Here is a 21,253-nt window from a genome sequence, read left to right as displayed (position 1 = left end):
CAGTGAGACCAAACACAAACTTAGGGCCCAGTGGATTATGCTCCCTAAGGGCCAGCCTGAACACCTAGTCATTGCCCTTTCAATTCCCATTCCCACTCCCTCTCTAATATTTCCATCCTCAGCCATTTCCACTGCCAGTGAATCAGACCACAAATTGGAGTAACATCTTCTGGCTTGTCAGCCTACAGCCTAGAGGACTCCATTCAGTTTTCCAATTTCAAATAACCTTCCCAACAATCCCCTGACCACCCCCCATCTCAAATAAATGACTTTTTGTTGCTTTTACTAACCCCCTGCTCCCAACAGCAATGTTCACACTGTCCAGAATGATGGTATTTGAACTGTTATGTCCATAAAAATTACTATGCAAATACAATCATTAACTAACTGTCACCTTTTTGTCCATGTTGTAAAAACATCTGGTGAAAAGATCTAAATGATTGTGCTCTTTAGAAATGCGGACCAGATTAAGGATAGGAGCCACAGGGAATTACTACGCCAATTAGAAGTTACTGCACAGCAGACTCCTGTGTAAGTGTGGATACTGATGGCAGTAATAGCAAACTTACTAAATACCAATCTTGCTTGTGAGGTACATATCTTTGTTTAATTATACATTAAAATACTGAAAGATCAACTTGGATTGTGAAGTAGGGCTAAGACAACATACTGATATGGCAGGACCAATATATGAAGAGATATTGGATTAGTTATGAATATATTCACCAGTTTGGAAGGATATGACAAAGTAAACACTAAGATGTTCCCAATGAGCAGGAAGTCCAAATCTTGGGCTCTCAGATTATGGAATGTCATTTAGTACTGAGATGAACTTTTTTTTTTCTTCATCCAAAGAGTGGGAAGCTTATGTAATTCTTGATTACAAAGCCATTAAAGCCAAATATTGGATGCTTTCATGGAGTTCAATAGTAGACCAGGTTCTAGGCCAAATGCCTATTCCTGCTATGTTTCTATCTCTTTTCCAATTGAGTAGTCATTCCTTCTGCTAATCGTTACGCAATCACTGAATGGATTTGTCATCCAACCATTTAAGTATATGGTTCAAGTTTCATTAGATTAGATTTCCTGCAGTGTGGAAATAGGCCCTTCAGCCTAACAAGTCCACACTTCCCTGCTGAAGAGTGAGCCTCCAAAGAGTAACCCACCACCCTCTGACTAATGCACTGAACACTCCTGGACAATTTAGCATGGCCAATTCACCTGACATGCACATCTTTGGAGTGAGGAAACCCATGCAGACAGTGGGAGAATGTGCAAACTCCACACAGTCACCCAAGGCTGGAATTGAACCTGGGACCCTGCTGCTATGAGGTAGCAGTGCTAACCACTGAGCCACTGTGCTGCCCAAGTGGGGACTTGAACCGAGGACCCTCTGATTTAAGAGCCTGATGCTCAACCGACTGAGCTACTGGTATTACTAGTGGATTCATAGGCTAGAGACTCAAGTAATATTCTGGGACCCAGGATTAATTCTGCCAGGCCAACTGTTGCAATTTAAGCCTAATAATTATGAAACCACTTGCTGGTTATGGGCAAAAGCCTACCTACTCTGGCCCATCCTGGTGGTTACCTCTTCATTGGCCTCAGGCAGTAAATGGTAAATAATGCTGGCCTAGCTAGCAAAAACTCACATCCAGTGAATAAATTTAAAATTGTGAACAACAGTTTTGTCATTTTGTAATTTTCCAATTGAAGCACCACTGTGTAAGTTGAGTACAGAGCTGTATAATCCTCATTGTTCAGCAGCACAGCTTATACAAGCCTTTGCTGATTATATTGTGCAAATAACAAGGGCTCCTTTTTTACTAAATAGTCCTCAGGGGTTAAGTGACACATGAAACACATTACAGCCAACAATCACAACTAACTTCTTAAAAAGCTGGAATTAAACATTTGATTTATCCCTTACCTCTTGCCTTAGTGATTTTTATCAAAGTGCCAAGACAAAAATCAATTTAAACTTCCCAATTTCTAGAATTTGAGATGAAACTGCATTCTTGTCCACGCTAATCTTTATTCAACACAACAGATGTATTTCAGGAGCACCAACTTGATGAACAATAAGAAATAAAACATGGTTTTGGACAGTGGAAGCAATATTTCAAACACCCAATATTCTATATATACACATAGCAAAATACAAATCAAGATCCTGGAATTACAAAAAAAAGTAGAAATTCTTTTATTTTAAAATAGTGACTACTCAACTATTGATTTTAAATATACAGGTACACATGGTCACTACTTGTGTGTGAAATATCAAATTTCAGTACTCCTGAGGAAGCTGTCATTAATTTTCTACAAAGCTTATGTTTAACATTGTTTTATATGTAGTATACAGTTCAATCCAGCAACTACAGTCTACAAGACTCCAAAGTTGAAAATGAGGTAGTATCTGAAAGGGAGATTTTCTTCCTCATCTGATCTAATGCTGCCTGTTTCTCCTTCAGCATTTCTTTGAGACGGTTTATTTTTTCATCTCTGATCGTTTCATCTACCTCCAGTGGATTCGAAAGATCATCAGTGTTTTCACACTCCGTAGGATGTGATCTATGAAAGGAGGAGGATGTCCTTTCTTCGTTGGTAACCAGATTGTTCAGCTCAAGTGCTGATGAAACTTCAAGACAGCTCAGCGATGTTGGAGGGGAATTTTCATTGTCGACCTTCTCCAGGTTTCCTATGTCAAGGCCACTGCCAGACTCCATTTCAGAATCAGTAGAAGTTTCAGGACCAAGATCCACTTCAGGCTGCTTTCTCCTCTTGGCAGTTACAGATTGATCGATCCAATCCAAGCCTGGACACCCAGGCTTTTCAACCTAGGTAGAAAAGTGTGAAGTAATTACTTTTCTAATCAATCAATCACTTACTATAGAATAGGACAGAGTATATGGAAAGAGCTAATGTGTTCTCCCCACCCAACTTTCACTTTAAGGATAGTAAGTTGTGATTTTACTAACTAAAATTTGGTTTCTGACCAATTAAAAAAACTCAATGCAAAGAATCTGCCTTCACAGGAGAATCTGTTCAACTGGCAAGGATATTGTAAGCAACTGACATTAACTTAACTCCACAAACTAAACCAAAAATGAATCAAACTATAAAACTCTCAATGCAGATCTACCCAATGTAAAGCACACTCTTAACTGTTTCTATTTTAGCATATCAACTGTACATGCACCACCAGCCTTTGAGTAATGAGCATGCTTAGCAGCTTACCTCACCTCCTCATCTCACCCACTCTCACTCTTCAGTTTGTGACCTTTTGCAAATCCCCACACTCATAACTCCTGCCTCCCTCAGAATCTTCACTCCCTGCTGTTCCCCTCACTCTTCCACCCCTTTAACTTTCCATGGGGTAATAATTGTTGTTCCCCATGCTGTGAAGAGGGTCCTAGCAAGTGGACTCTGCTTAAATTTAACCCAGTTGCGTTGACATGGACTGATTAGGGATGGATTCTTGTGGCACAAGGGTAGTGTCCCTACCTCTGAACAGGTTGATTCAAAAATATCTAGATTAGTTAGAATAGTCAGGAAAAGGCCAACCCCCAAACTGTTCAGTTGAACAAAGCATAATGTGAGAACATTTGAATTCAAAAAAAACTTGACAGTTCTTCTTAGAATTTAGAATGTTTTATTGTCACGTACTCAAATGAGTAGTGAATAGTGCACAAGTCACCACTTATGGTGCCATCTTAGGCAAAATATACCAAGATAGAGTCTTAGATTAGATTACTTAGTGTGGAAACAGGCCCTTCGGCCCAACAAGTCCACACAGCCCCACCGAAGCGCAACCCACCCATACCCCTACATTTACCCCTTACCTAACACTACAGGCAATTCAGCATGGCCAATTCATCTGACCTGCACATCTTTGGACTGTAGGAGGAAACCAGCGCACCCGGAGGAAACCCACGCAGACACGGGGAGGATGTGCAAACTCCACACAGTCAGTCACCTGAGTTGGGAATTGAACCCAGGTCTCTGGCGCTGTGAGGCAGCAGTGCTAACCACTGTGCCACCGTGCTGCCCGTAAAGTCTTAAGTACAAGTCCGTAGGGAAAAAAAATTAGAAAAATAAAAGTTAGCATTACAGACCATGGAATAAATAAGTAAAATTAAGAAACAAGTTCTTCAGAATAACAGTCCGTCCAACCCCATCCACATTGGGACCTAGCATCTCTAGGACCTTGACTCCAGACCATGTCAGGCTTCACCTTGAGACCAGGAGGGTCACTCTAGAATCACCTCAAGGCTGGAAGTTTCTAGTTAACTGTTCCCTGGAACAAACACAGAATGCTGGGGCAAGAAACAGAGAATGTTTCACGTTGGTAGGTTGAATCTAAAATCACGTCACATGAAACATTAAATCAGTTTCTCTCGCCCCAGATATTTCCAGCATTCTTCTAAATTGTTTCAGATTTCCAGCAGCCACAGTATTTTGCTTTTCAATGTTCACATAGAACATAGAAGAATACAGCGCAGTACAGGCCCTTTGGCCCTCGATGTTGCGCCGATCCAAGCCCACCTAACCTATACTAACCCACTATCCTCCATATACCTATCCAATGCCCGCTTAAATGCCCATAAAGAGGGAGAGTCCACCACTGCTACTGGCAGGGCATTCCATGAACTTACGACTCGCTGAGTGAAGAACCTACCCCTAACTTCAGTCCTATATCTACCCCCCCTTAATTTAAATCTATGCCCCCTTGTAATACCCGACTCCATACGCGGGAAAAGGTTCACACTGTCAACCCTATCTAACCCCCTAATCATCTTGTACACCTCAATCAAGTCACCCCTAAACCTTCTTTTCTCTAATGAAAACAGCCCCAAGTGTCTCAGTCTTTCCTCATACGATCTTCCTTCCATACCAGGCAACATCCTGGTAAACCTCCTCTGCACCCGTTCCAGTGCCTCCACATCCTTCCTATAGTATGGCGACCAAAACTGCACACAATATTCCAGATGCGGCCGCACCAGAGTCTTATACAACTGCATCATGACCTCAGGACTCCGGAACTCAATTCCTCTACCAATAAAAGCCAGTACGCCATATGCCTTCCTCACCGCACTATTTACCTGGGTGGCAACTTTCAAAGATCTGTGTACATGGACACCAAGATCCCTCTGCTCATCCACACTACCAAGTATCCGACCATTAGCCCAGTACCCCATCTTTTTGTTATTCTTCCCAAAGTGAATCACCTCACACTTAGCTACATTGAATTCCATTTGCCACCTTTCTGCCCAGCTCTGCAGCTTCTCTATATCCTGCTGTAACCTGTCACATCCTTCCTCACTGTCAACAACTCCACCGACTTTCGTATCATCCGCAAACTTGCTCACCCAACCTTCTAACCCCTCTTCCAGGTCATTTATAAAAATGACAAACAGCAATGGTCCCAAAACAGATCCTTGCGGAACACCGCTAGTGACGGCACTCCATGAAGAAACTTTGCCATCAACTACTACCCTCTGTCTTCTTCCATCCAGCCAATTCCTAATCCAAACCTCCAACTCACCCTCAATGCCATATCTCCGTATTTTCTGCAGTAGCCTACCATGGGGAACCTTATCAAACGCCTTACTAAAATCCATATATACCACATCTACCGCTTTCCCCTCATCAACCTCCTTCGTCACCTTTTCAAAGAATTCAATAAGGTTTGTGAGGCACGACCTGCCCTTCACAAAACCATGCTGACTATCCTTGATCACATTATTCCTATCCAGATGTGCATAAATCCTATCTAAGACAATTCTCTCTAAGACTTTGCCCACAACAGAAGTGAGACTCACCGGCCTATAGTTACTAGGGTTATCCCTACTCCCCTTTTTGAACAAGGGAACCACATTTGCTATCCTCCAGTCTTCTGGCACTACTCCAGTAGACAAAGAGGACATAAAAATCAAGGCCAATGGCTCTGCAATCTCCTCCCTTGCTTCCCAGAGAATCCTAGGATAAATGCCATCAGGCCCAGGGGACTTATCTATTTTCACCTTTTCCAGGATTTCCAACACCTCTTCTCTACATACCTCAAAGCCATCCATTCTACTTATTTGTGACTCAGTATTCACATCGACGACAATGCCCTGTTCCTGAGTAAATACTGAAGAAAAGTATTCATTCAGTGTCTCCCCAATCTCTTCCGCCTCCACACGCAACTTCCCACTACTATCCTTGACTGGACCTATTCCTACCCTAGTCATTCTTTTATTCCTAACATACCTATAGAAAGCCTTAGGGTTTTCCCTAATCCTACCGACTAAGGACCTTTCATGTCCCCTCCTTGCTGCTCTTAGCTCTCTCTTCAGGTCCTTCCTGGCTACCCTATAACTCTCAATCGCCCCAATTGAACCTTCACGTCTCATCTTGAGATAGGCCGCCCTCTTCCATTTAACAAGGGATTCCAATTCCTTATTAAACCACGGCTCCCTCGCACGACCCTTTCCTCCCTGCCTGACAGGTACATAATTATCAAGGACACTCAATAGTTGCTCCTTGAACAAGCTCCACATATCATTTACACTCTTGCCTTGGAGTCTACTTTTCCAAGCCACACATCCTAAGTCATGCCTCACCGCATCATAATTTCCCTGACCCCAGCTATAACTCTTGCCCTGTAGTACACACTTATCCCTCTCCATCACGAGAGTAAAAATCACCGAATTATGGTCACTATCCCCAAAGTGCTCACCTACCTCTAATTCTAACACCTGGCCTGGTTCGTTACCCAGAACCAAATCCAGTATGGCCTCACCTCTTGTTGGCCTGTCTACATATTGTGTCAGGAAACTCTCCTGCACACATTGAACAAACACTGACCCATCTAACGAACTTGAGCTATAGCTTTCCCAATCAATATCAGGAAAGTTAAAGTCCCCCATAACAACCATAAATGGTGTGGTCTCTGTGGCAAAGCTATCAATCACAGTCCAATCAGCAACCTCATCCTCAAAGTTACAGAATCATGTAGTACAACAGTGCCCTTCAGCCCATCAAAAAACTAAATCTACATTAGTCTCACTTTCTAGCATTTGGCCTATTAGTCTTGAACATTATGGCACTTCAAGTGTAAATTGTCATTTCCTTTGAGATTAGGTATTCTTGCAATTTTGTCTTGATGAATCAAAGATGAAACCTGCTGTCAAAGGTTCTCATTTTTTCAGAAATACAAGGGGTTCCTAATTTACAATCATCTAACTTGTAAACAAAGAACAAAGAAAATTTACAGCCCAGGAACAGGCCCTGCGGCCCTCCAAGACTGAGCCAATCCAAATGTACTGTCTAAACCTGTCGGTCAATTCCTAGCCATCTGTATCCCTCTGCTTCCCACCTACTCATGCAGCTGTCCAGATGCATCTTAAATGAATCTACCGTGCCTGCCTCTACCACCTCTGCTGGCAACATGTTCCAAATGCCCACCAACTTCTGTGTGAAATACTTACCATGTATATCCCCCTTAAACTTTCCACCTCACTTCGAAAGCATGACCTCTCATTTTGAATCCTTCACCCTGGGGAAAAAGCTAGTCTCTATCCACCCTGTCTATACCCTTCAATCTCCTTTTTTCTAGTGAAAATAAACCTAACATACTCAACCTCTCTTCCTAGCTAGCACCTTCCATGCCAGGCAAAATCCTCAAACCTTCTCTGCATCCTCTCCAAAGTGTCCACATCCTTTTGATAATGTGGCGCCCAGAACTGTACACAGTATTCTAAATGCAGCTGAACCAATGCCTTGTACAATTTTAACATGACTTGCCAGCTCTTATACTCAATACCCCGTCCGATGAAGGCAAGCATACTATATGCCTTCTTGACCACTCTATCCACCCATGCAGCAACCTTCAGGGTACAATGACCACTGATACTTACGAGCGCAATCTCAAACATGGATGTAATTTTCATATTCGCAATTCCTCCGCCTCTGCCGTATCTGCTCCCAGGAAGACTGATTCCACCACAGAACACACCAGATGGCCTCTTTCTTTAAAGACTGTAATTTCCCTTCCCATGCGACTGAAGATGCCTTCAAACTCTTCTCATCCAAGTTCTGCACCTCCACACTCAAACCCCACCCCTCCAACCGCTACTAAGACAGAACACCCCCACCAACCTCCGCAGAAACCACATCATCCACCGACATTTCCACCACCCACAAATAGACCTCACCACCAGGGATATATTTCCCTCCCCACCCCTATCCGCAAAGACCGTTTCCTCCATGACTACCTGGTCAGGTCCATGCCCCCCAACAACCCAGCCTCCCCTCCTGGCACCACAGGAATTGCAAAACCTGCTCCCACACCTTCCCCTCACCTCCATCCAAGGTCCCAAACCAGCCTTCCACATCAAAAGTTGCACCTGCACTTCCACACGTCATTTATTGCATCCGCTGTTCCCGATGCAGTGTCCTTTACATTGGGGAGACTGGACACTTCTCACAGAGTGCTTCAGGGAACATCTCCGAACATTTTAACTCCCCCTCCCACTTTGCCGAGGACATGCCCTCACGATCTTTGGACTTGTTCCAGTGGTATTCAAACACAGGAATACTGGATTCACCAAAGGAAGGCAGTAACTGACAACTACCAAGAGGTTTCCGCACAAATGATTGATCTGATACCAGGATACCATGTGGGGCTTATAGTCAATGTTAGTGACACTGAAGGCCACACTTTTCTAACAGCACATCATTGTCAGCAACTCTGGTGGGTCTGTCTTTCCATGTGATAGGACATGTTGTGCATCCTGATCCAGCAATAGTGATCAAAAATCTGGAACATTGGAGATTTCAAAGACTTTCTCTCCAAAATGTTGCAAATGGGGATGTTTGCTCATGTTTTTTGCTTCGTTCATAGGCCAGCATTTATTTCCTATCCCTAACTGACATTGAGAAAGGTATAGTGAGCTGCTTTCTCAGGGTGTTGAGACACCAAGTGTTGGTAGAGAGAGTTTTGACCCAGTGATACTAACGGAACAGTAATTTGGCTTCCAAATCACTACACCAAATGAGCTTCGTGGTTCAGTACTACGATTCACCACCACTTTATCTAAGACAATAAGGAACATACAATTGATGACCACACCTGTGAATAAACAATCAAATACAGTGCTAAATTGGAATAGGCCACATTGCCAGGCAGAGAGAGATAATCTCACCTCCAAAGCTAAAGGTCACCCAATATCCAAACTGGCATTCAGCTTTAGACTGTTGCCAACATGCCTGCAGATACAAGGTGCCAGAAGGGCTTGCACAGCCACAGATCAGTAAAGCAATCTGTCCACCAACAGGGCAATGGCAGCTGCTGCTCTCTCAGGATAACAATATTTATGCCCCAATTAATGCCATTCTTGCCAGCACCTCTGCTGTTGCTTCTCAGCCAGTCAGCTCAGAGCAACCCCCCCACCCCCAATGGCCCAGACAGAAATGGGGCAATTTTATGGCAGAACTCGAAGGATCTGCTCAAGGTTTTGTGCAAAAGCATCTACAATTCTCCACACAAAGTACCAGAGTCAGAGTTTTACAGCAGGGAAAAGAGCTCTTCGGGCCACTGTCCGTACCAGTCTTTAAGCATCTATCTACTCTAATCCCATTTTCCAGTACTTGGCCCATAGCCTCGGAGCAATGACATTTCAAGTGCTCATTTAATGTCTTGAGGATTCCCATCTCTACCACATTTTTATAAAGTGGGTTCCAAATACCCACCACCCTCTGAGTAAAAAAATTCCACAAGTCCTATCTAAACCACCTCCTTATCTCAATTGTGCCCCTGGTTATTAAACCCCTCTCCTAACAGGACAAGTTTCTCCCTATCTACCTAGTGTTTGCCGTACAGAACTTTGTGCACCTCAATCAAGACTCCCATGTCAGCCTCCTCTGCTCAAAGGAAAGCAGCCCCAGCCAATCTAGTCTCTCTTCACAGAGCACGCCAGCCCAGACTACATCTTGGCATTCCCTCCTCTGCATCCTCAGACTAAGACTTCCAGTCACAAAAACAACTTTCAACCACAAGTCTCTGCTTCTTGCCACTAAGCCAATTTTGGATCCAATTAGCCGTGGGCACTTAGCTAACTCAGTCTTCTAGTGGAGTACTGTTTGTATTATTAATAGTGTTGCTGATAATGTTAGATGAGGATTTTCATCAAGAGAACACTAATGGTCTGCAATAATGGATTGCAAAAAAGTGTGTAATTGTGATCTAGGAATTCTTTTTTAGGGTAACTACAGCGCAGTGAGAAGGGCATTTTGTGAAAGGGCACAAATGGTAGCTGGATAAACTGTCCCTCCCTCCTCCAGTAATTTTCAGGTCATACAGGATGCAGCAGACCACTATGAAGTGCAAAGTTACTCTACAGCACATGCTGCAGGTCTCTCCCACTATCCAGACAACAAACTAGTTGTTTCAGGATGCCAATGTTCTGCTTCTACCACAAAACAATTATGTCCACCTATGGCTGGGTGTCAGAGCAGAATCATAAACCAGTGTGGGTAATCATCGATACCAAGGAGCCACCGAGTTCAACACGGTGGTTCAGATATGGTGAAATGACAGACTAGCGTAAGATTAAAGCATCGTGACTGTTGCCAAATCAGAAGGAGTTAATCATCATGACAACCTGACTTCAGTTGCACATCAACTGCACTTTCAGAGTGCAGCCTTGAGATTGAAGTATATTTCCCAAATGAGAGGGAGCATTCACAGACATGTTCATGAAATCAGAGGCTCTGTTCAGCATTAGGAAGTTCATTATTTGGAATCCTCATGTCTCCTCCATTGCCTATGTAGAAAACACAGAAGTACCTAAGTCTTGTGCACAGGGCTTCAGTGGCCTCTTGGCAATGTCACCATTTCCTGCCTGGAAGCATCAGTTGATGTAGAAATCAAGGCCCTCAAGGATCTAGCAGCAGCTCAGAAATAATCCTACTCTGCAGTTGCAGTTTCTGTTCAAGGAAGTTATACAATTCTACAACCACTTCCTTTTTGAAACTCAACTGCTGCAGACACAGCTCCAGGTTGAGTGGCAGATAAGCACTTTCTGAAGACAGGAGGTTTATAAGGCCTTTTTGTTGGGAGGCTTTCACCTTTTATCTTTGCAAATAGCTTCCCATTTTTGTTGCTGCCACACCACTTCTACATCCCAAGAGGAACTGCAATGTTATCCTCCATGACTGGGAACAACCTCTTCTCAGAAGCTTTTCTTATGCACCCCACTCCTTCCAAAGTGCATCACCACCCCTTCAGATAGAATGATCTTCTGTCAATTTTTCTACCTTTGCAGCAAACCAAAAGGAAGTCAAATGCACATCACCTGCAATTTATATGGTGATCCCTTTATACAATGGCAGTGAAGGTGTCAGTCTGTAGCTAAGAGACTTTAAATGAGAGTGTTAACAGGATAGACTGGTGCAACATGCACTAAACTATTGAGAATGGATGCTTTACCAACTTTTTTTCCCAAATGAGCACAGCAGCACAAAAACCAACAGTGCTAGAGCTGAATTTGCAATTGTGAAATCAGGGAACAGGTAGTAGAATGGCTAGAGAACAAAGTATAAAACAAAGTAGAGCAAAGATTAAGGGTAACTTCAGAAACTAGCAAAGAGGAAGAAGTGCTGTACCACAAGAATAGGAATTTGGACCAGTATTACTGCATTTCTACTAATGATTTTGGACATGGGGATTGGAACTGCAAACATCACTATTAGGACATTTACTTCTTCCTAAAAAAGAATGTAATTAAAACACATTAATACACCTACAAAATGGTCATAAAATGGGCAAATTACATTCGATATACACAAGTGTCAGCGCATTTTAGTCAAACTGGTCACTGTGGTTTGGGATCAGATTTCTACAAATTGTATAAATGACTTGGATGAAGGGACTGAAAGTATAGTTGCTAAATTTGCTGATGTCACCATGATAGGTAGGAAAGTGAGATGTGAAGAGGATATAAGGAGGCTACAAAGCATTATAGGTAGGTTAATTGATTGGACAACTATCTGGGAGCAAATGGGAGCATGTGGGAAAAATGTGGAATTGTCCATTTCAGCAGGAAGAATAAAAAAGCATGTCATGTAAATGAACAGATTGCAGAATTCTGAGATGCAGAGGAATCTGGATGTCCTCAATTACAAATTACAAAAGGTTAGTATGCAGGTACAGCAAGTAGCTAAGAAATCAAAAAGATTGTCATTTACCACAGAGGAATTGAACACAAAGGTAAGCAAGTTCTACTTCATTTAGATTAGATTACTTAGTGTGGAAACAGGCCCTTCGACCCAACAAGTCCACACCAACCCTCTGAAGAGCAACCCACCCAGACCCATTCCCCTACACCTAACACTACAGGCAATTTAGCATGGCCAATTCACCTAACCTGCACATTTTTGGACTCTGGGAGGAAATCCACACAGACATGGGGAGAATGTGCAAACCCCACAGAGGCAGTATAGAGGGCATTGGTGATATCTTTCTAAGTTCCAGTGAATGTAATAAAAGGTGACTTGATTGAAAAATATGAAGTCTGAAGGGAGGCAGGGTAGATATAAAAAGGATGTTCATTCTTGTGAATCTATAATAAGGTGTCATTGTTTAAAGGCAAGGACTTGCTATTTTGAGAGAGTTAGGCAAAATTATTTTCTCAGAGGGTGACAAGTCTTTGAAACTCTCTTCCTCAAAAGATGGTGAAAGCAGAGTCTCTGGACATTCAAAAAGGTAAAAAGTAAAAACATTCTTGATAAGAGGATGAGGGGTTATCATGGTGAGGCAGGAATGTGGAGTAAGGTTAAGATTAGCCACAATCTTACTGAATAGCAGAGCAGGCTTGAGGGCTGAGACTTCCATATCTGCTCCTAATTTGTGGACCATAAAAAGGTTGGAAATAAAAGGGATTTCCCTTACTCCGTGATGAATCTTTGGAATTTTCTATCCCAAGACAGCTGTGGCGGCTCAGTCACGAACAAACTCCTAATAAAAGAGTTTGATAGGTTTCCAGATATTAAAAGCATTGAGGGACCGTGCAGGAAAGTAGATTATTAGGAATGATTCCACTGAATCGAGGATAGAGCTTGAAGGTCTGAATGGCCTACATGCTCCTATTTCTTAAGTTCTTAGTGGGCGGCACGGTGGCACAGTGGTTAGCACTGTTGCCTCACAGCACCAGAGACCCGGGTTCAATTCCCGCCTCAGGTGACTGACTGTGTGGAGTTTGCACGTTCTCCCCGTGTCTGCGTGGGTTTCCTCCGGGTGCTCCAGTTTCCTCCCACAGTCCAAAGATGTGCAGGCCAGGTGAATTGGCCATGCTAAATTGCCCGTAGTGTTAGGTAAGGGGTAAAGGTAGGGGTATGGGTGGGTTGCGCTTCGGCGGGGCGGTGTGGACTTGTTGGCCCGAAGGGCCTGTTTCCACACTGTAAGTAATCTAATCTAATCTAATCTAAAGTTAATAGAGGATCAAAGGATTCTAGAGACATATAGACACACAAACTACAAAAGTGAAGGTTAATAAAGCTATGAACCAAAGCACTGGAGCCCATTATTTTCCACAGGGAATTAAAATCTAAGTACTACAGATCTTTAGTTAGGTTGCACTTTTGTAGCACGCACTGAACCTTATATTTTACCAAGTGTATAGAGGCATTATTTTGGTGCAAAATAGATTTACAAAGATGATACCAGGACTGAAGAGATTGAACAAGTTGGTGCTTTTCTAAAAGGAGTACACTACGAGTGACCTGAGAGAGACCCATTTCCAAAATCTCTTCCTGCTCTCAACATTCTGAAGTATCAGCTCTCATCCAATTCTGTTCTCTTGAGCAGCCCCAATTTTCATCATTCCACCATTGGCAGCTGAAGGCTGCACTATCAATATCTTAATCTCTGCAATTTCCTTGCTAAACCGATCTCCCTTTATTTCTTTTAAGATATCCCTTAACCTGTCAAAAGGGACATTTTTGTGTTGCATTTGTGAAATTCAGACCTGGAAAACTTATACACAGACCCCAGTAGAAACAGGACAGTTCCATGCAGTGTAAACTTGGGAGTTGCTAATTGAATCTACAGCAAGTCTCTCACTAGCAGTTACATTGTATTTGTCTTCTTTTGGGGGTACTTACAAAGTACCAGCACAGTTTGCTCCAGATGAGCTGTAAGTCATCATTTGCCGTTTGACCAAAAGAAAAACCATCTTCAGTTTTCCCTTATTTTCATCCTGTTGACCAAACAGCCTTCAATGAATCAAAGGGAAATGTAAGTAAGGGATTTTGAGTGAAACCAATCATCGCTCCACCTTTATTAACTGTTCCATCCACAAAGTAGCATATTAAACAACCCCAATGTAGGGATTCTATCTAAAAAAGTCAACTTCAGAGTAAGCAGTTTTCAATGAAAACTTGGCTTCATACTTGGGCTTTCAATTGATCCTACATTAGCTCCTTTTTGCACAGAAGATGACAACAAGCTCAAGAAAATATTATACATGCAAAAACATTTTAGATCATTCATTCCAAGGGCAAAATAGATATATTAAAAAGTAAATAAACCAGCATAGGTATTTGACTCATCTTTGGCACTGATATCTACTTCACACACCAAAGTGGCGAAGCCAGGCATGAAAGGACATTGAAGATTATAATTTGTGCTTCTCTCCAACATGTAACCATCTGATCATAGGAGGAGCCCAACAGAAGCATAACAGCAAAATCAAAAATAAAAGTTAACTTGATAAAGAAAACAAGCTAGTCACAGAGGAAGAATCATATACTGAACAGGGAAATAAAAGATAGAATTTATTGATGGATCTAGACAGACAGCTACATGCAGAAGTGGGTACTGCAGGTGGAGATCAGAGTGGTGCTGGAAAAGCGCAGGAGGTCAGGCAGCATCCGAGCAGGAGGAAAATAGACGTTTCAGGCAAAATCAGTTTATCAGCCCTTCCTGAAGGGCTTTTGCCCGATTTTCCTGCTCCTCAGATGCTACCTGACCTGCTGTGCTTTTCCAGCACCACCCCAATCTTGACAGATAGCTACATGCATTTCATTGAATGTTGAGGAATGTTATAATAACCCATGATTTTTCTTCATTAGCTACACTCCACATGCCATCATAGCCTGTTTATTTAAAAGTCAGCAGATCAGCTATTTTACATAATGCAGACACCTCACCGCTGCAGTGCTAGCAATGACATCGTAGGTATACTGACAGCTGCAGGGGCAGGGGCAAGTACTGCCATTTTGCAAAAAAAGATATCCCCTCTGCCACTACACTAGCAAAAGAAATGTGCACTGCTGACATCATTAATATATGTATATGCACCATTCCACTGATGCCCAAAGAACCCTTGCCACCCTGCTTGCTATTACCCTAGTTATTCCACTCCCAGTTTCTCTCCTGAAGATGGTGAAGAGAGCAGCAGCATGGTGGTGAGTGGGAAGAAGGTAACGAGGGGTAGAGAGTGAGCAAACCACAATCCAGAATTTGAAATTATTTTAAACATCCAAAAAAACCTATTTCATTGCTTTTCTTCCCTAATGCAGGCAGCTCACTGTTGCAGTGCTGGCAGTGACATCACAGGCAGAGATTAATGGGTGGCAAGTGTGTCCCTACAGACAGCAGCAGCAAACACACTCTTGACAAAACAATGATCATCATAAAACCGGACGCTTGCAGAGGTAATTACCATGAGAAAGTTGCAACATGGGAAATGAAACTAAGATAGCCAAGATCAACATTCAAGGCACAGGGAAAATCTTTACCTTCTATTGGAACGTTCCCATAAAATTTCATCATGGGCACCTTACATTGACCAGCAGTAGTGACTCTTTCTTCGAATTACAAAGGGGAATAAAAATCCAGCCTATCTAGAATGTTTTTGATATCATTATTACATTAATGCAAATATATTTGCAGCAGGGATGCGTAGGTTAGATGCATTAGTCAGGGGTAAATGTAGGGGAAATAGGTCTGGGTGGGTTACTCCAGAGGTTCGGAATGGACTTGTTGGGCTGAAGGGCCTGTTTCCCCACCGTAGGGAATCGAATTTATTTTCCATCTCCATAGGTAGTAGGTCATCAGTTGGGATGGTTTGCTTGACTACCCAATATTTCCATGTGGGAATTCTAAAGGGGAAAGTTTTGCTTGTTTATTCAGATTCTAAAATTAGCACCAAAACAAGGTGTCAGGATTTAACTGGATAATGCTTTCCCACTACAAAAACAAGAGTACAGAAAGAGAGCAATTCATTTTATCACAGTCCTGTCCAAGTTGGTCCAAGAATGGTCTCTGACAAAGTAATCAAAGTGGGGCATGTACCTACCTTCACCTTGAGGAGACTCCACCCATGCTCGATTCGCCACAAGATTGAGAGTTAAAATTGTTACTCTATGCAATAAACCTCTCAGGGACCAGTTAACCGTATATAAAAAGCACGCAGCACAGAACCTTTGTCCAGTGTGCGCCCTTGGAATACTTCTTTAATCTTGTTACAGACTGGGGTACACCCCACCCCAACCCTTGAATTGGTCAGAAGGGCAAATAATTAGGTGGGCTGACACCATAAAGATTTATTTTGTAAGGATTTATGATCTGGGATAAAAGGCTCATTGTTAACAGTCACCAATTAAAGCTTTTAAGTGGTCAATTAGTGACGACTCAAGGGCCTCATCCTATCACCAGCCCAATTAACCTTGCTCCTGGCTATCAAGAAAATTGGCAGCCCCTCTCATAAAATGACACGGCCTGCTTGCCAGGTTGGGGGTGCTCATATGCCCCAATCCTCACTGCAAGTCACCCCACAGCCCTTGTTTCTCTAATCTCACTCCCAAAATATGTCACATCCCTTCCCATCGTTCCGGGTCTTCAGCATTGCTATGCAACCAGCAACCTCAACCTTAAGTTATGCTGCCCTTCTCAGTCACTGCAGCCTCTGATTGGCTTGCACCTTCAGGCACAGTGAGGTGTCAGTGCCGAAGAAGTAATTGACCAAGAAGTCCACCAGGTGACAACTTCAGTGGCTGATTGACACTTTACTCAGTAGGCGCTCTCTGAGAGTCAGGCAATTGCTCACTCATTCCGAAGGATCACCACACTAAATTTTAAAAAAAAGGAACATTCTGGCCAATGTTCCGAATATCATTTTCCTTTGCACCTTTCTGGATCCAAACAAAGTCACAAGTACTCCAATCCTGATGGCAGAATTACTTACCAATCCATTCATTTAGAATACTATCAATTCCCTTCCTTTCCATTCTGATTGAATGGTGAATCATCGGCATCAAGAGGATACTACCACTGCTATACAACCAATAACAAACACTAAATTCCCAAAGCCTTGCAATCTTTCCACAATGAAATATGGCCTGATACGTTCTCACCTTCTCTAATTTCAGTTTCATCTCTCCCAACTTTCCCACACCACTGAATATTAAACAGATCACCATATTCCCAATAAAAATACATACCTCTTTCCTCTTTCTTTGGCGTTTACTATGGTCTCCCTCTTCAGATTCAGAAAGAGGGTCCATCAAATCTGCTGAACTCGAACTCACAGCAGGGTCTGAATGTTCTCCAAATTCCACTGTGCTTGGTACGATGTTAGAATCAACACCTTCTAATCCTATTGTGACACATGTTTTGGAATAATTGTGACATTCTTCCAATGTTAGTGAACCAGGCTTCAAGATTGCTGGGTACTTCTCCAGTTTTGGTGGGCTAAATGCTCCAGACACAGCTGCATATTCTTGCAATGGAAGTTCTTTGCACAGAACCGGACATTCTTGGGATGCTATCACATCAGGCACCCTCAATGCATCCAGACCTCCTCCTAAATCTGCTTGGGCAGACTCCTTAAAAAGCTTTGGACACTCTCTGAATTCTGTTGGATAATGCTCTCTGATAAGCTCTGGACATTCCTCTAGTTTTGCTGGACCAGGCGCCAATGATTGTTTAAAATCCACAGGATCAGACTTCTTAGAGAATTTTGTAATGTATTTCATGCGACCTTCCAACCGACATCCTGAAATTTTAGTAAGATCAGTGCAAGATATTCTGTCAAGGCAAACTCTGACATCAGAATGGATTCCTGCTTTTAACAACAAGTCTCTGTCCTTAGAAAACCAAGGGTTGTGAGCACATTTTCCTGAAAGGAGATTTGACAATTTTATAACCTGTGAAAACAAGAGGCAAGAAGTTTAGTCAAAGAATTGAGTTAGAAAACATTACGAAATATACAACTGCCCCAAAATGTCTCAATAACCAACAAAAATTGAGTCATTTTAACAAACTAAGAAATATATTTCCCTGCATTCACGAAGACGTGTCATATTATACAGGGAAACAGCCAATTCACTCTTGCTATAATAAATGGCGATGAAGGGAGGGAAAGTTCATGGGCAGACAGAAATTCTGAAATGTAACAAACCATTTTCAGGCTATGAATTCAGCAGTTTGTTGACCCAATTACTCATACACTAGTCCAAATGAAAAGAATGAGAGCACAATGCAACCTAACCAGTGTAGTTTTACAGGTGCCCAAAATAAAGTGGCTGAGCTGCATTTTTTCTAAATAGCTTTGAATGAGCACCAGTATCCTTCTTTATTCTTTTATGGGATTTGGGGGTCATTGGCAAGACCAGTATTTATTGCTGTTTTCTGATTCCCCTTGAATTGAGATTCTTGCTAACGTCTTTTCAGAGTGCAGTTAAGAGTCAACCAGCGAGCGTGCATTCACATGTAGACCAAGAAAGGACATCAGTGTCCTGATTAATCAAATAGCGAGGCTGCAGAGAGATCTTAAATTAATTGAGGGGGGTTTGGGGTCCGGAGAGGAACAATAGAAGCTTACAAATCAAAAGAATGGTGCATCATTACAGGACAGGTATGTGGATAACAATACACAGAGTGAGACAAGATGATACATAGAACATAGAAGAATACAGCGCAGTACAGGCCCTTCGGCCCTCGATGTTGCGCCGATCCAAGCCCACCTAACCTACACTAGCCCACTATCCTCCATATGCCTATCCAATGCCCGCTTAAATGCCCATAATGAGGGAGAGTCCACCACTGCTACTGGCAGGGCATTCCATGAACTCACGACTCGCTGAGTAAAGAACCTACCCCTAACATCTGTCCTATACCTACCCCCCCTTAATTTAAAGCTATGCCCCCTTGTAATAGCTGACTCCATACGAGGAAAAAGATTCTCACTGTCGACCCTATCTAAACCCCTAATCATCTTATACACCTCTATCAAGTCACCCCTAAACCTTCTTTTCTCCAATGAAAACAACCCCAAGTGCGTCAGCCTTTCCTCATACGATCTTTCTACCATACCAGGCAACATCCTGGTAAACCTCCTCTGCACCCGTTCCAGTGCCTCCACATCCTTCCTATAGTATGGCAACCGAAACTGCACACAATACTCCAGATGTGGCCGCACCAGAGTCTTATACAACTGCAACATGACCTCAGTACTCCGGAACTCAATTCCTCTACCAATAAAAGCCAGTACGCCATATGCCTTCTTCACCGCACTATTTACCTGGGTGGCAACTTTCAAAGATTTGTGTACATGGACACCAAGATCCCTCTGCTCATCCACACTACCAAGTATCCGACCATTAGCCCAGTACCCCATCTTTTTATTACTCTTACCAAAGTGAATCACCTCACACTTAGCTACATTGAACTCCATTTGCCACCTTTCTGCCCAGTTCTGCAGCTTATCTATATCCCGCTGTAACCTGCCACATCCTTCCTCACTGTCTACAACTCCTCCGACTTTCGTATCATCCGCAAACTTGCTCACCCAACTTTCTAACCCCTCCTCCAGGTCATTTATAAAAATGACAAACAGCAATGGTCCCAAAACAGATCCTTGCGGAACACCGCTAGTGACGACACTCCAAGATGAACCTTTGCCATCAACTACTACCCTCTGTCTTCTTCCAGCCAGCCAACTCCTAATCCAAACCTCCAACTCACCCTCAATGCCATACCTCCGTATTTTTTGCAGTAGTCTACCATGGGGAACCTTATCAAACGCCTTACTAAAATCCATATACACCACATCTACTGCTTTCCCCTCGTCCACCTCCTTAGTCACCTTCTCAAAGAATTCAATAAGGTTTGTGAGGCACGACCTGCCCTTCACAAACAGAATGAACAAACATACAAAAACAAAAGATAGGGGGAGATAGGGCAGGAGGTTGGAAGAGTGAAATGGTAAAATTAATGGCTTTTCACTTCAAGGTATTAGCATTTGCAACAAAATAAATAATGGTACATATATGGATTAATAGATATGATCTTATAGCTATTACATATGTGGTTACGAGGAGATCAAAGCTGGGAACTGAATATTCAGGGATATTGAATTTTCAAAAGGGCAGGCAGGGAGAAAACGTCAGTGAGCTAGCCTTTTTAGTACAGGATGGAATAATTACAAAAGGAGGAAATGAATTTCGATCAGAATTCATATAAGAGGCAGCATAAAATTGAAAAAGGGGAAAACACTTGAGTAGTCAAATAGGCTCTGTAACAGTAGCTATACTTGTGGACAGAATAAATCAGGAGATAATGAAGACATGTAAAAAATAGGCAGTATATCACAGGTGACTAATCTTCATGCAGATTGGCAAAGTCAGATTTGGCAGTTCTAGCCTCAAGGAAGAATTCATATAGTTTCCTGGGTGGATGTAACCAGGGATCAGGCTATTTTGGATTTGGCAAAATGTAATTAGGCTAGTTTAATAAATAATCTCAGAGTAAAGACGCCCCAGAAAAGTGAGCATAACAGGCTAGAATGTAATATTCAGTTTGAGGGAAGGAAAGTTGGGTTGGAAACATCTGTGGCAAACTTAAATAAGGATAATTACAAAAGAATGACAGCAGAACTAGCTGAAGTGGACAGAGAAAGATCAGCAGCAAAAATGGTCAAGGAACAATGGATAAAGTTTAAGAAAGTATTTCACTGTTCGCAACAAAAATATCCCAGTGAGAAAGGAGGATTCTAGAAAGGGGATTATCTAAGCACAGCTAAGCAGGGAGGTCGAGGATAGCATTAAATTGCAAGAAAAATCATACGTGGTAAAGATTATCAGTAAACCAGACAGTTTAGTAAAAAAGCAAAATGACCAAAAAAATAAAGAAAGCAAAAATAAACTATGAAGCCAACCTTGCAAGCAATGTCCAGATGGACAGCAAGAACTTGTTTAAATATGTAAC

At 42.4% G+C, this 21,253-nt stretch overlaps 1 protein-coding gene across 2 annotated transcripts in view; it reads right to left on the bottom strand.

The window, feature by feature from the left end:
- Nucleotides 1–2,015: 2,015 nt before the first annotated feature.
- Nucleotides 2,016–21,253, bottom strand: part of LOC122563334 (uncharacterized) — a 31,482-nt gene continuing 12,244 nt past the window's right edge. For both annotated transcript variants that reach the window (XM_043717075.2, XM_043717074.2), the window contains exons 3-4: nucleotides 17,488–18,192; nucleotides 2,016–2,837 (exon numbers count right to left, since the gene is read on the bottom strand). In XM_043717075.2, the coding sequence (XP_043573010.2) occupies nucleotides 2,376–2,837; nucleotides 17,488–18,192 (1,167 nt within the window). In that variant the 3' untranslated portion in view covers nucleotides 2,016–2,375. The remainder of the gene's footprint in view (nucleotides 2,838–17,487; nucleotides 18,193–21,253) is intronic.

The sequence above is a fragment of the Chiloscyllium plagiosum genome, unplaced genomic scaffold (genome assembly GCF_037043375.1).
Source record: "Chiloscyllium plagiosum isolate Xiang-an unplaced genomic scaffold, Cpla_swu_hap1 HiC_scaffold_26, whole genome shotgun sequence".
Lineage (NCBI taxonomy): Eukaryota > Metazoa > Chordata > Chondrichthyes > Orectolobiformes > Hemiscylliidae > Chiloscyllium > Chiloscyllium plagiosum.
Note: the sequence above shows the minus strand (reverse complement) of the source record. Positions and strands in the feature narration are given on the sequence as shown.